At 36.9% G+C, this 15221-nt stretch overlaps 1 protein-coding gene across 2 annotated transcripts in view; it reads right to left on the reverse strand.

The window, feature by feature from the left end:
* Positions 1-15221, reverse strand: part of adcy5 (adenylate cyclase 5) — a 55905-nt gene that overhangs the window by 22470 nt on the left and 18214 nt on the right. For both annotated transcript variants that reach the window (XM_087803507.1, XM_087803506.1), the window contains exons 2-3: positions 3750-3899; positions 3182-3303 (exon numbers count right to left, since the gene is read on the reverse strand). In XM_087803507.1, the coding sequence (XP_087659633.1) occupies positions 3182-3303; positions 3750-3899 (272 nt within the window). The remainder of the gene's footprint in view (positions 1-3181; positions 3304-3749; positions 3900-15221) is intronic.

A 15221-nucleotide genomic window follows, 5' to 3' on the forward strand; every position in this document is an offset into this window, starting at 1 on the left:
CTCGTGTGCTTCCTGCTAGAGCGCATCCTGGAGGCGGTTGACACAAAGGAAATCTACAGATTAGCCCCATCATTGTATAAGCCACAGGGTTCAAAGTGCAGACACTACGATAAATATCTGCCAATTGACATGAACGAGGAATTAATGCAGAGAGATGGATGTAGCTGTCATGTGGGGCAACAAAAACATATTATTGTAATCATAACTTAAAAAGTTAAAAAACAATTTCAATGCACTAGATAGTGGGACAAGGAACAGGTGATAACATGTTGGTGGCGATCTGGAGTCAAGTCTTTCAAGGACCGCCTCAGAATTTGCCTCTAGGTCACAGCCTCCAGTGAGAAACATGTTTGACCAGAACAAAGTGGATTCACGTCGCTTTCTGTGGCTTGCAATTGTTTGGGTCTCTCCTCAGGTGGCGGCTCTCTAGTAACATCAGCTCTGAGCACAGTGATCAAGCGACAACAAAACATCCGGCCTGCAGCTTGTTAGTGCCAACAGCCATGGATGGGGCCATTGCTCAAACCACGGGACGCCGGTTTAATCCACAGGGCAACTGATATGAAGAGAGGCACTTTCAACTAGAAGACCTCCACAACTTTGATAATTATAGGAAGCACAATGCAGCTCAGCTCATTCATAACTTGAATTGAACCAACATTTGCTTTCCTTAAAATGCCATTATTTTAAATGCAAAAATGAAAACACGTAATCTTTTTTAAAATCTGTTTTAAAAGATGTTTGTCAAATAAAATTCTCACCAGCAATGATGAAAAAATCTAAAACCTTTATCATGTGTTCTGTGCAGAAGCAGGTGTTTCATTATAGTGTATCGCTAAAAAGCACTGTAGACTATAATCCTCTGCAGAAAGTTACTATATTTGTCCACTGTCTTTTAAGAATGAACATTAACCATGCACGTTTACATATAAACCCATCCGTTGAAAGAAATCATTCCGCTCCCTCACAAGCTCCTCCCTTCCTCACCGACCCGCTACATCAGCCCAATCCATCCTCCGCCCTTCTCTTCTCCAACACCATTTTCCACACCAAGAAAGGACACCAAGCATGAAACCTGGCCTGACAGACACATTGCTGGCTCCATCAAAAAACAAAAGTCTCTTTCCCTGTAAAATGATGAATCTGATGCTGCTTCTTGATCCATCAAAAGCTGCTTGTAATTCAATATTATCCATGCAATCTCCAAAACATCCAGCAACATGACATGAATTGCACAACCTATACACACATCATTCTTGTAATCGTTATCACTACTGTGTTGTTGCTTCGTAGGTTCCATGCAGACATAAAAATATTTTGGCAAAATACCAGATCCAAGCAATCCAAACAAGCATTTTTAATACAAGAACAAGTCAAAAATTGGGAAAACTCCAAATAAAGCCAGCAAACGTTCTATTATTATTGTTAGTTTTTAGTGTAATAAACTCAAATGCATTTGAGTTTTTTTCAGTTTTCCCTTCTCAGACTCCCATTTCAGAAGTGCATGACTGCTCTTCAGCAGTTCTTCATCACTTCTTATTCAATGCCATCAGCCACACACGAAGAGTTGCAATGAATTTGAATTCAGTAGCTGCTGCTGTTGTGTGCTGCCTACTGCATTGTGAGTCAGACAAACCAACAACCTCAACTTAGTAATAATTCTTAGTCTGCTGAAGGTCATACTTCAGGCATGATGTACAAATTCTAGTTGATGATAAGTGATCAAGTATTGGCAATTAAAAGGTTAAAATACTACAAAAAAAAAGCCCCAGTCTTAATTAATATATTTGTACAGGATACCAAAGTAAAGTTAGTTGTTGTTTTTTTATTTACATAAGTATGTTGTGTAGAGTACGTCTGCAGCTACAGCAGCAATTGGCAATGAATTCTTGTCTTGTGCTGCAGTGATGAGAAAAACTTGAAATACTGTCAGTGGCATGGATTTGATTTAGGTTCACTGGCAAAATAATGAATCTTGTGATCAAATGTAATTAAAACAACATTTTTTATAAACTTGTTGTTGTTGGAATACAATAAAGAAAAACAAAAAACACCACAATAATACATTACAATTCCAGCTACAAGAGAACCCACCTTACCCATCATGAGTCTGGTTAATGTTAATATCAATATTATTATATAATCATTCTTTTTTCTTTTTTTTTCAACCCCGGCGAAGCAAAGGGATTATTGGGCTATTAACATAGAACTATACGACAAGGGGTAGAATATAACTTTTAATTTATATCCTACTTTTTATTAATTCTTATATAGACTTTATTTATTTATTTATTTAAATAAGATACGTAAAATTACCACATAAACTTCATTAATGAATTAAGGTCATCATTTGTGGTATCCATTTGTGTTGTCTCTGGTCAAGGTGAACGACCTCCACAACTCATGTGTATTTCTGGAAGCCAGGGAGGTTGTTCACACAAGGGATAGATCAAACACATTTGTTGTCAGGCCTCCAGGTCAACTTGACCCAAGGGTTAAGCACATCAATCTACTGTTCCGATCCAATCCAACTGTTTCTGCTGGCAAGCTTTTTTTTGTAAATATGTTTTTTTTGTGTGTTAATCTTCTACTACAGTTGTTGGTGTGTTCTGTCAAACCCTGAATTGGATTTTAGTCTGGTGAATAATATAATACTATTTTATTTTAGTGTGTATTTTAATTACAGCACTTTTCATAGAATTTATTTTTTATTTGTATTTTCTTGCGAAACATTGATTGTTTCTCCTGACACTCAGGTTTCCTTCACTCGTCCAAAAACAATGAAAGCTTAATGAATGACTCCCAATAAAGTTCCTGCTGGTATAAGATATACAAGAATGTTTTTTGTGTTCACTTGAACATTTCATAGCACATAATATTTTGCTTTGTTATCTTATGGCCCCTCCCAGAAAACAAGACAAATATCAATGAATTGTTTTTTTCTCTATCTTGATTTCCTGTTTATTCATTGAATTATTACTGTGGTTTTAAATCCAGCAGTGTTTGACACATCGTTGTTCTCCATGTTTGTTCATATATTTCGTGCTTCTTCCCAAATTTATCTGCTCTATCCTTCCTTTATTTTTTTGTTTGACAACATGAGGCGAAAACTTAACAGTGACTTAAACTTCCAACCCTTGATGGGTGTTTCAAGTTAAACCAAGATGAAAAAAAACCACACCTAACGTTGTCATGCTTCTGGATGTAAATCTTATGAAACATCATATCTTCTTGCTTGGCGTTGATGTCAGCCTTCATCTCCATGGCGACATGTCGAGGAAGCACTGAGAGCAGGAGACGCTCCTGAAAAATAAATTGGACGGGAGATTATAAATAGGATAATTGCTGGGCCTCCAGCTCCTAAGAGAGGAAGAAGATAACAGGTACATGGGTTATGAAAACTCCTTCTTTTATATGAGATGAATAAATGTGAAGCAGTTTCTTGTGAAGCGACACTATCAATGCGCTAAAGTTAGAGGCGAGCTTCTCCAGCAGAGCCATACTTGCTCTAAACACTTTCATCTCTAACTTGCTACTGGACTTACTGACCAACATGAGCCTCCTCCTGTTAAACCTGCTTAAATACATCTTAAACCATCATAATTCTAACAGCGATAAGAATGAATCAGAAATGCAAAAGCAACTGCATACACAACGTCAAAGCTTTGCATTATGTCTTAACCACTGACGTGGCTGTAAATCAATTGAACCACATTTACGCCCCACCTTCCCCCCTCCAACTGTCTCACCTGCTGCTGGTTTTCCCTCTGAGAGTGCAGGCGAGCTTGTATGCATTCCCTGGTCTCCTGGAAGGCCTGCCTCTGGGAGCCCTCAGCCGGGTAATGAGTGCACACCCCCACGATGTTAGTGCATGAGAAGATCAGCACGTTAGACACGATCTGCGAAGGAGGAAATAGAAAGCCAGAAAAAACTGAGTCGGGCATTTGAAAGATACAGACTGTACTTGTCAATATCTAAAGCACTGATTGGAGAAAATAAAAGTTGGACAGACAGATATAAATACGTAGAGAAAATAGAAAAGAAGAGACAATAATAATATAGACAACATATAGAGTGGGTTATTCAGAGGTTTCAGATGTAGAAACATTGTGATATTATTGAGTTTTTATACTTTTATTTGTCGACTGTAAGAAATCATGTTGTACCGTTGTTAGGATGGTTATTTCTGTCATTTTTGTTTTTTGTATTTGCAATACTGTTACATGATTGTTATAAAATAAATATGCGTTCATCTAAACATAGTTTTTAAATGCTGCTTAAAACTGTCCACAATGTTCACTATGCATCTTTACACCAAAAAGGTTGGATCAACTGAAGAGTGACAGATTTCCAAACAAAGGTAGCTTGGCTACACAACAAGCGCGATATGTAGCATGTTCACACCATCCCCAAGAACTTTTACAGTGAAAATAAAAATCACACAAAACACCTCAAGTCACGCTATATGAGTCATTCAACTAGTTGTAATTTGATGTGTCATCACAAGTTATTTTAGTCCAAACATATTAAGGTACCCAAAACTACCCAGTGCTGCTTTAAAAGCATCCTTTATAAACATTTGTTATTCACTTGAAATTGTAGTGAATAAGACCTTGATAGATAGCACCACTCATTTTACATAATGAAAATGGAAAAAAATTAACACAAAAATAAACATTTTACAATCCTGGTACATGATGACTATGAAAATAGACCTCTGACTACAACATATCAGAGGGAGATAGTGGAGCCTGACTGAGGCAAGAAAGATACTGTCATATCACCTCCCATTCTTTGGAGCCGGAACAGGTCATCCCAACCTCTCAGTCTTCATGCTATGATACGACACTCCAGTGCAACCAGGACATGTCACTTCTCTGCTCTGACAATTCAGCACAAACCACAAACAGAGCGCTCAACGGTCGGTGAGTGACGATTCTGTATATAAGGCAGGATTTAAAATGGGAAATATTAGCCTCTTAAATATTTTAGTTTTTTTGGAGGGAGTGAAGAACTAATAACTAACAACTTTGCGGCAGGATGCGTTGCACAAGCCCTTTATACCAGACATTCTAGACTCTAGGGACTAGAAGTCACTATCCCACTTTAAGAGCAGAAAGTGACGTAAGTAAGTAAGTAGTAGTTATTTGTAAAGCGCCTTTCTAGAACAGGGTCACAAAACACTTGAACGATTGAGCAATACACATTTAAAAATACCTACAAATTTAAAATCTCTACAAAGGCCAAGACATAAGACAAACACAGAAGTCTCAGAAAATAAGGAAAAGCCTGCAAAAAATAAAAAGGTCTTAAGATGTCCGAACTGGGGTGTAAGGCTGGATCAGATCACTGATTTAAGGAGGAGCCTGACCATGAATAGATATGAAAGTAAGAACCAGAATTTTAAAATTGATCCTTAAAGAAACTGGCAGCCAGTTAAGAGTTTTGAGGATCGGGGAAATGTAAGTTCTCCTACTACAGAATTTGCGCTGCAGAGTTTTGTATTAACTGCAGGCGAGAGAGCTCCTTCTTGTTTAGACACAAAAATAAACTGTTACAATAGTCTAAACAAGAAGACATAAATGTGTGGATTATAAGATCTAAATCGTTTTGTAACACCATTTTCCTAAGTTTAGAGATTTTTATCAGGCCAAGGAGCAATAACCAGAGTTTCAGTTTTGTCCACATTTAGCTGTAAAGTGTTTTCACTCAGCCACTGTTTGATTTCTAGCAAACAATTGACTAAGCTGTTCAGCCTCTGTGGCTCAGTTGGATCAAATGTGCAGTAGAGCTGGATGTCATCGGCCGAAACATCAGGAAATCTGAATAATTTTACCCAGGGGAATCAGGGAATGCGGACTGAAGCCAGACTGAAACTTCTCATAGATGTCGCTCTGATCCAGAAACAACGACAGCTCCTCAGACACCACCTTCTCTAAGATCTTGGACAAGGATGGAAGCTTAGAAATAGGCCTAAAAATTACTGAGGTCAGTCGGGTCTAAGCCTTGCATTTTTGAGTAAAGGCTCCACAATGACATGTTTAAATGCATTGGGAGAAAACCCTGTAGAACGGGAGAGGTTTACCATTTTGGTAACCCAGGGGCCAATTACATCAAACACTTTAATAAAGAGCCTACACGGAAGGACGTCGGACAAGCAAAAGGAGGGTTTCATCTTGTTCACCAGTGCTGAAATATCAGCCAGAGTTACAGGTTTAAAGAAGGTCCACAAGGTGGAGGCAGGCTCAGTGACAGCAGGGGTTACACACAAAAGGGGAGGGATTTTCACTTTGATTCATTTAATTTTGTCAGTGAAAAATCTCAACATCATTGCAAGGTCTGAGACAGAGAGAAGGTACTCTGGTCTCCTCTCATCCACCTATCTGTTGCCAGGTTGAGGCAGAGGCAGAGGCGCATATGGATACTGATCACTTCAGACAAAACAAATCAAATCAAGAGAGAAACAGCAGGCTACATTCACAAACCTTCTTCAAAGCGCAGATGAAACTAACAATGTTCACGTGTATGGACTCATGAAGTAGACGTGGAATGGAAACAATTGTAAAAGACATAGTAAAAAAACATATATCATAAAAACATGATCAGTACAGTAACTTAGATATGAGGTTTTTGAGTTTAGCAAGTTGTGTCATCATTGTGATGTACATTGGATTCAAATAAATAATTAAATGCTGTGATCTAAATAATACTCTTTTTCTGGGTATTTAAATACACTAAGTCACAAACTGTATGATTAAAATAATGTCTGAATAACGTTGTAAATTGTTTTGTAAACAAGATAAAAGCTCTTCTTGTGTCATTTTCTGGTTTTATCTTCTCTGTAATTTGAAAAAATATTTCAGGACTTCATAAAAACATTGCTGTAAAGCAGTTTGATGGCCACATGAAACTCACAGACTCTCCATGTGGGTCATCCAGATAAAGACACAGTAAAGAACATTTTTAAAATAAGAGCTAGATACTCATAATGGGTCAAAATTAAACTAAATAATTGCAAAACATTTGGGGGAAAAAGTATATATTGCTACTTAACAGCTTACATTTCATTATTTTAAAGGGCAACTCATTTGAAAACCCAACTCTCCTAACTTACTCACATTTGTCTTACGTTGAAGTCTTCCTCGCTGAGAAGAGAGACTCATATCAAAAAATTTAGTTGCCCTTTATATTTTAGGTTAAATCAATGGTTTTGAGTTTACATTTGGAGCTGCTGAAACCTCTCCTGAAGTGTTGCTGGGCTGTATTTAAACACATCTTCCAAACAAGCTGGTGGTCAAGAGGCTCCTAACATATTAGGTGTCACTGGTTACTGAGAGATTCCACCTGAACTTTATACGTTGAACAATGTTTGCTGTAGACAAATACAGGCTCATCAGCCGTAGTGTTAATCTGTCAGATGCTGCACTTATTTTGCCATATCTGTTCTACTGGAAATGTGTTTGCTCTCCTAATATATACTGTATATATATATATATATATATATATACACATATACATATATATACATATACATATATATATATATATGTATACATATATATATATATATATATATATATATATATATATACACAGGGTATATAATATTTAAATGATAAAGCGATTGCTCTTGGATTTCTACTCTTTGTTTTACTTTAAAGTGTAGTGGATTTTGGTTCAGCACAGACATGCTCTTACAACTACACTTTTTCTGTCCAATGTCACCCCATTAATGTTCTTCTTTAGCTAAATATTACATTGACTTTCACTATATGAGCGTGAAGCCAGTGACCCCCATATGCGAATCATGACCATGTCATGAGAAATTCTTGTAAACATAAAAAGCAAGAGTCATGTCTAAATAGAATTCCCTTAATAGTCTTGGCGGGAAAGCCTCAATTAGCAGCTTTATGAGTTAATTTGACGATTGCACATTTTCTTTCCATTATTGTGCTCCTGAAATATGCACCCCTGAATAACATGCAGCTAAGAGGAACGTAAAATGAAATCCCTCTGGGAGAGCTACTACTTCGGAACAACCCAAAAAGGAAAGTTTATCTCATGAGTCACTAAAACCCCTCGCAGAAATCAGCTGGAAAATATGACATTTAAAGGTGGGTGTCTGCTAGCCCACTGCGTTAGCCATCCAGTCAGCTGGTGCGACGCACAGAGACGCGCTGCAACCTTGTAGCATCCCGCCTACACTTCCATGGAAACAGAACGCATCAGATTGTCTTTCAGCAGGTCAACACAAATTTTCCCCTGCAGCAGACTCCTTCTATTAATACTGCAAGCGCTTGCTCAGGGCTCATTCGGTAACCACTGGCTTTTCCTTGCTGCAGAACAAGGCCCGATGGGAGTAGAATATGCATGATGACCAGGGAATGGGCCCAGACTGCTATTGTTTTGAAATAGAAAAGCGATAAAGTAATTTGTCATTAGATTTGAGAAAATCAAGCAAATTGATTTTTCCAATGATTGAACACCTGTGGAAGTATTATGAGAAGAAGGTTGAGAAAGATGATTTGAGTGTATCTTAAATTAAACTTGGAGCTCCATTGTACTCATCAGTTTGTGTCTGTTGGAACAAAACTCTTTATATTAAACTATATACATCAGAAAATGTGCTTTTCTGCCCCACCCACTGAAAAATCTTATTTTTTCTGGAGATTAATTGTAGTTTATCGTAACCACATGCACTCTGCTAGGATTGGTAAAACATAGATATTTGTCACTATGTGTCCCTGAAGTCTCCACATTTATCACGTCATAATGAGCTTCACTCATAAGATTTAAGGCGGAACTTTATAAGGTAATAGCTTTAACACACTGTCATGATGAGTGACTTACTACATTAGAAAAGGTGAGTTTTCACATTAGTTGCCCTCTAAAAAGAAAAAGACAAAAAAAATGTGAATAAAATAGAAATCCCCAAAAAGTTTGTTTATTTTGTTTAAACACCTCGATTAAGTGTTGTACTTTCCACTTCTCGAGTTAACACTCTTCACTTCATAACACTGATGTCCATGTTGCATGGGAAAAAGTGTACTGGATCCAAACAAATGTACAATGAACTTTCAGGCAACAATCCAGTAAGAAAAGTCTGTACTCTTAAAAGCTCATTATCAATCAATAGCAGCATTGTTGCTGCACACAGCCGTGATTAATGAAACACACAAGTGCTTGTCCACAAGATAACCACAAGTGAGCTGCTTTGTCAATCGACAACACACACATCGTAGGACATCTCAGGTTTCTCTAAATGTTTCAAACTTTATGGGACTAGTATATATTTTTCTCTGTGTAGTTAAATGCCGTTCAAGCCATTTGCGGACGTCGCCAGATTAAATTAGAAGAAGTGCACAGTAGTACAGTGACCCAATTACTAGGCTGTCGAATGTCAACTGGGAATAATGTCCGTTCATTCCCTCTTTAAGGGAAAAAGTTATGTTTATTCATACCTGCATTTTTTTGTTTAATCTACATAACACTCACCAATAAGTCTTCTTGTCATTGTGTATTTGTTTTAGTTCATTATTATTCTTATTTTACGATTCTTTTTTCGCCATCTATTTTTGTATATTTATTTAATAATTAATTTACATTTGTTTAACTTTAGATTTATTCTAAAATAAAAATGATCAAATAGGTGTGTTGTATGTATTGTAGTGTTTTCTGCCAGAGGTGTAAAGATGCAAAACGTGATAGAACAGCAATGTCCCAATACTGTTTTATTTAAATAAAATGATGGGTATTTGATTTTAAAAAATGATGTATAGGTTTAAGCAGTAATACGTCTTAAGAGGTTCATCTTTCACATATAAGCCGTAAGACCTGATGTGACCTTGAGTTAGATTTTCACTAATAAAAAAAAAACATTTTTGTTCCATTAACAGAAATAATTTTTGGATATCAACATACAAAGGATGCAGCAGATCAATTTATATAGACAAAAAATTTGTATATATTATATTTCTCAGTTTAAGAAAAAAAAAGAGAGAAAAGTCCTGCTCTCGAATTGTATTGATATGAATCTCGATGGAGTCAAATCAATATATTGATTTGCAGTAAAAAAAATTAATTAATTAAAAACAATTATTGTTTTGAAAAGAGGCAGATCTAGTCATTTACGTTCTACTGCATTTAAGACTAGTTGTTGTTGTTGTGTTCTCCTGTCTGAATCATATCAGGCTTCCATTAATGAAAAATGTTGTAGCAGTGTTATATGTCCCTCTCATTGACTGGTGGCATGCTAGTCCAGATATCTATTTATTATTTTCAGTATTACAAATTCATACAAGGCTGACAGTGTTGATGGAGTTAAATGAAATACATTATACAATACACTGAAACTAAAATATAAACGCAAACCTTTGGTTTTTGCTCCCATTTTTTATGAATTTAAAGATCTAAAACATTTTCTACATACACAAATTAACAATTTCTCTCCAATATTCACAGTTGTGGAAGATCAGGATGCTGATTAGACAGGTGTGCCTTAGACTGGCTACAATAAAAGTCGGTTCACTCAGAAAAGTGTGGTTTTTTTTTATCTGGGGGGTTTGTGGACTCAGAAAACCAGTCCAGGCCTGTGGAAGGTTGGTCCACTCCACTTCAAGTGCATTATCATGCTACAACATGAGATGATGTTATTGGATGCATGTCCCAAAAATGGGCCACAGGATCTCATCATGGTATCGCTGTGCATTCACGATGAACAGTGAAGTGAACACCTCTCCAACATGCCAGACGCCATTGAATATGAGCACTTGCCCACTCAAGTCGGTAAGGACAAGGAACTGGAGTCAGGTCGAGACCCCCATGAGGACGACTAGCATGCAGATGAGCTTCCCTGAGATGGATTCTGTCAGTTTGTGCAGAAACTCTTTTTGCAGCAGCTGTTTAAGTGGCCGGTGTCAGACGACTTGAAGGTGAACATGCTGGATGTGGAGTTCCTGGGCTGGTGTGGTTACAAGTGGTCTGCGGTTTTGAGGCTGGTTGGATGAACTGCCGTTGGAGATAGCTTGTGGTAGAGAAATGAACATTCAATTCACGAGCAACAGCTCTGGTGCGCATTCCTGCTGTCAGCATGCCAACTGCACGCCCCCTTAAAAGCTGCAACAACTTTGGCATTGTGTTGTGTGATACAACTTAACATATTAGAGTGGCCTCTTATCGTGGCTAGTCTAAGGCACGCCCAGGTGTAGAATAATCATGCTGTGTAATCTGCATCTGGATATGTCACATCTGGGAGGTGGGATGGATTATCTCTGCAAAGGAAGTGCTCACCATCACTTAATATATATGAGAAATGGTTATTTTGTGTATGTAGAAAATGTTTTAGATCTTTCCTCACATAAAAAAATGGGAGCAACAACAAAAGTGTTGCGTTTATATTTTAGTTCAGTGTAACTGCCATTGATGCTTGTAAACCCAATGACTGACACTGAAATCCAACAATGTATACGCCACAAAACAAGTTGTGGTTGCTGTTCCCTAAGCAATTAATTGTATTATTGCCAAATTTCCTTAACCATATATCATCAATGGTTCTGTTGATTAAAAAAAAGACACTATCAAAGCTGGTTACAGTCTTGGACCAACAGCAATAGTGTGCAAGACTTTCTTTAAAATCATTTTTAAAACATTGGTTAGACGTGTAGAGTCAGTACACTGAGGCACATTGTCCTCTTTCACGATAATGCTGGTCATGTGCAGCATGGTGATTACCACGTTCAAGCTCATTATGTAGAACTGCACAAAAGTCTCACATGAGCACTTGCTGTTATTTCTTGTTGGACTTCTGACCCGTAAGCCGTCAGCAGCAACATTCACACCTCAGAAACTGACGCTAACCACAAACACATTGAGGTAAAAAGCCGTGGCGACAGAAAACACAGCCAGACTCGCCAGTGACAGGAAAAGCAAGCGACAGAATGAATACCGACATCATTAGCATGAGCTCACCAGATACTTTCCCAGAAAAACTCTCGCTTAACTTGTTTTTTTTATATTAAATCAGGAATTGCTGTGACATTGATGACTATTCAAAGTCATTTTTAAAATTACTTGGAATCTCAACCCTCAAAACATCTTCCAGTTTATCCAAAAAGAACAATGAAACCCAAAAGATTTGCGAAATCTGATAACCAATGATGCCTGCTTTAACCATTTATAACATGAGACAAACCTTTTTCTATCTCAGTTACAGGTTTTGACATGACAGCAAGGTAAACTAGAGTTGTTGTGTTCTGTTCCTCCTTGCAGAGGACATAATAGTGAGATTTATAATTCAAAGAAAACTACTAGTTCTGATGAGGTGACCATACACCAAAGGAATGTATCAACCAATTGATCCAAAACACCAAAGGATTCAGCTTCACTTGTGCTGTTGTCTCTGGTCACCATGTAAACGTAAACACCATCAATATTCTCAGTGTTCTACCCATTTCTCCTGTGACATCTGTACGGGCTTTTCAACCGCTGCCTAAATCTCTTGAGACGGACTCGTCCGAGGGATTTCCCACAATTCTGTGAGTGCAGATTTATATTTTTAACAGCAAGTAAGACATTTATTTATTTTTTTCCTGGTTCCCAGACAAAACATAGTAACTCCCCCAGTATCACACAGGATAGGCTCGGACTGAGAGAATGAATTTATTAAGAGAATTGAAGACACAATCATGAATTAAGTTTTTTAGATAAAACGGATACAAGAGACTTTTGTGAATGCCCACATTAAGAATATTTGCCATGGCATCATACATAGGAGATTTTACACACTAGAAAAGTTCAACAAGATGGTTAAGAGACCATTACGTTTTTTTTTTTAAATTGGATTAGCATTTATTAAACTTTAATAGGACCACCAACTGATTAATTTAAGGAAAAACCACCCCTATGGAAAAAGCAAAAGCTAAAAAGGACAAAGCATACAATTAAACCAATAAAACAACTCCCTTGAAACAATAATTGTAATTCACAGTAAAAAGTTCCCTGAATTCAAATTTAACAAGTACAGCAAGAGGCCCAGGTCAGTCGCCTTTTTAAAATGTTCAAAGGTAAAGCCATTATAATCACTAAATATGAATGAAAATATGAAATCCCATTTGCAAATCATGGGGAAGTAGGACACACTAGATCCCAGATAAGAATTCCATCAGGCTAGACTTTGCTTAACTATCCCTCTACAACGTTCCTAACTGCTTCCCAGAGATGTATTCAACATATTTACAAGCCTGAAATGCTCTTCATCCATTTTTTCGGTTTCATCTTCAATTTAATTAATTTTAATTTTAATTTAAAAAAAAGTGTCATTGAGCTCTAATCATCAATAAAATTCTTAACATCAAGAAATTTACTCAATATTTTTAACTCCAATTCTAGAGTTGCATCCCGCAATTCTTCAATAAGCATCTGTTCTGATTTATTTTTGGTTTGCTAGTTCTATTAAAGAATTCATGGTACAGAGCTTGAATAGAATCATAATGGATTAAATAACAATTCTATTAAGAGTGAAAAAGACTTGGTGGATATTAGAGTAAGTTAAACTAAATGTAATTTGTAAACAGCTTTATAAACAAAATTCAACACATGAAATATGTATCTTTATATCAGAGAGGACAGTAATGTAGGTGAATAGTTCAACGTTTTGTTGTACTTTGTTACATGATGTTACCCAATGTGTACATCATTACACTGTGAACAACCTAATCACAAGAAGTACATTTTACTGAACTTTTTAGTCAGCAATCTCCAAGCATTTTCCTAAATTACACCAACTAAAACAATTATATAGTATGTGTTATACATAAATAGTATTCAGTTTAGCAGTAACATGTCCATGCTTAAACAGGTTGTTGTTAACAAATGAGCTAATAAAGGTTAGTTGCAATGGTCCAGGAAGGATAAGAGGTGTAAACACAAAATTAAACCTGAACTCACAGAAGAGCTAAAAACTCAGCACATTTTCGACAACACGACATCATTCAACATTGCTTCATTTGAGAAAGTTGCCTTTCTGCAACAGCTTTCGAATGGTCCCAACTTGGGGCCACTGAGCAATCGGATCAGGAGTTTTGTCTTTTTAATTCAAAATTATGAAAGTTTACAGTTTGCTGCCGTGTGAGCAAGATAAGACGCATGACGTCTGCCTTGCGTGTGCGATATTATGCATTGGTAAAAAAAAAAAAAAAAAGTTATTCAAGACAGTCATAAAACAGAATTTGGAAACAACAAAAGACTCAAAATGATTCAGCTCTTTGAAAATGTTATTTCATGTAATAATGAGCCTGGTGAGTTAAGAATAACCAACCGGATCGACGTAACTATCTGGGGGAAAGAGTCTTTCACATAAGCTCCACTCACAGACAAAGAAGAGAGAAGCATTAGCAGGTTGGTCTTTGGTACGGAATATTTCAGTACCTTTGCGTGAAACCATTTAGATCTGTTGGATATGAAAAGGTCATCCTATGAGTCATACCTTTGAAGAAGAAAGACCACTGACAAACAGAAGAGATGGCCCTTTTAATTTTTCATCTCCCAGATCAAAAGAGTTACTAGAGATTCCTGTAAATATAGATTTTGCATTTTTCAGTCTGGCCATAAGGGACGTGAAGCTTTGATGTTAACATCTCACACTAAAATCTGGTGTTCCTTACCTCGTAATGAAACTAGTAAATTAAATCATATTTTCTTGTTTAGTCTCTTTATCTGTATATAGGTGAATTTTTTATTTTATCGAAATTACTGTCACTTCTTCTTTGGCTTTATACGACAGCGGCTGATATTTCCCTTGTAAGCTGGTAGTGGTTTTATTTGCTCAAAACAACCTCAGCAATGATTTCACTCTTAAAACAAGACTAATGACTATAAATGGTTGTTTATCAGAATATGACACACTTGAGATTTAGAATGAGCCAAAACCAACCAGTGGTATCTGTGATGGAGTGCACGTGTAAAACCATCCAAACCAGCCAAATGACCATTCACAAAGAAGTAAAGAAGTTGAAATAGTTAACCGGTCAAGGTTGATGCACCAGTCTCATGTTACATTTCTCCTGAATACATGCAAGTGGACATGGACTCTCTGGCGGAATGAATAAAGATGAACACCTGCAAACACATGGTGCAACAGAATGCTAATGGTGGGAGAAGCTCCATGGAAACATGGTTTATACATCATCGACAAGGGCAAAACTAGACGTTGATTATAGAAAAAG

This window comes from Callionymus lyra, chromosome 12 (assembly GCF_982586985.1).
Source record: "Callionymus lyra chromosome 12, fCalLyr1.hap1.1, whole genome shotgun sequence".
Classification (NCBI taxonomy): Eukaryota; Metazoa; Chordata; class Actinopteri; order Syngnathiformes; family Callionymidae; genus Callionymus; species Callionymus lyra.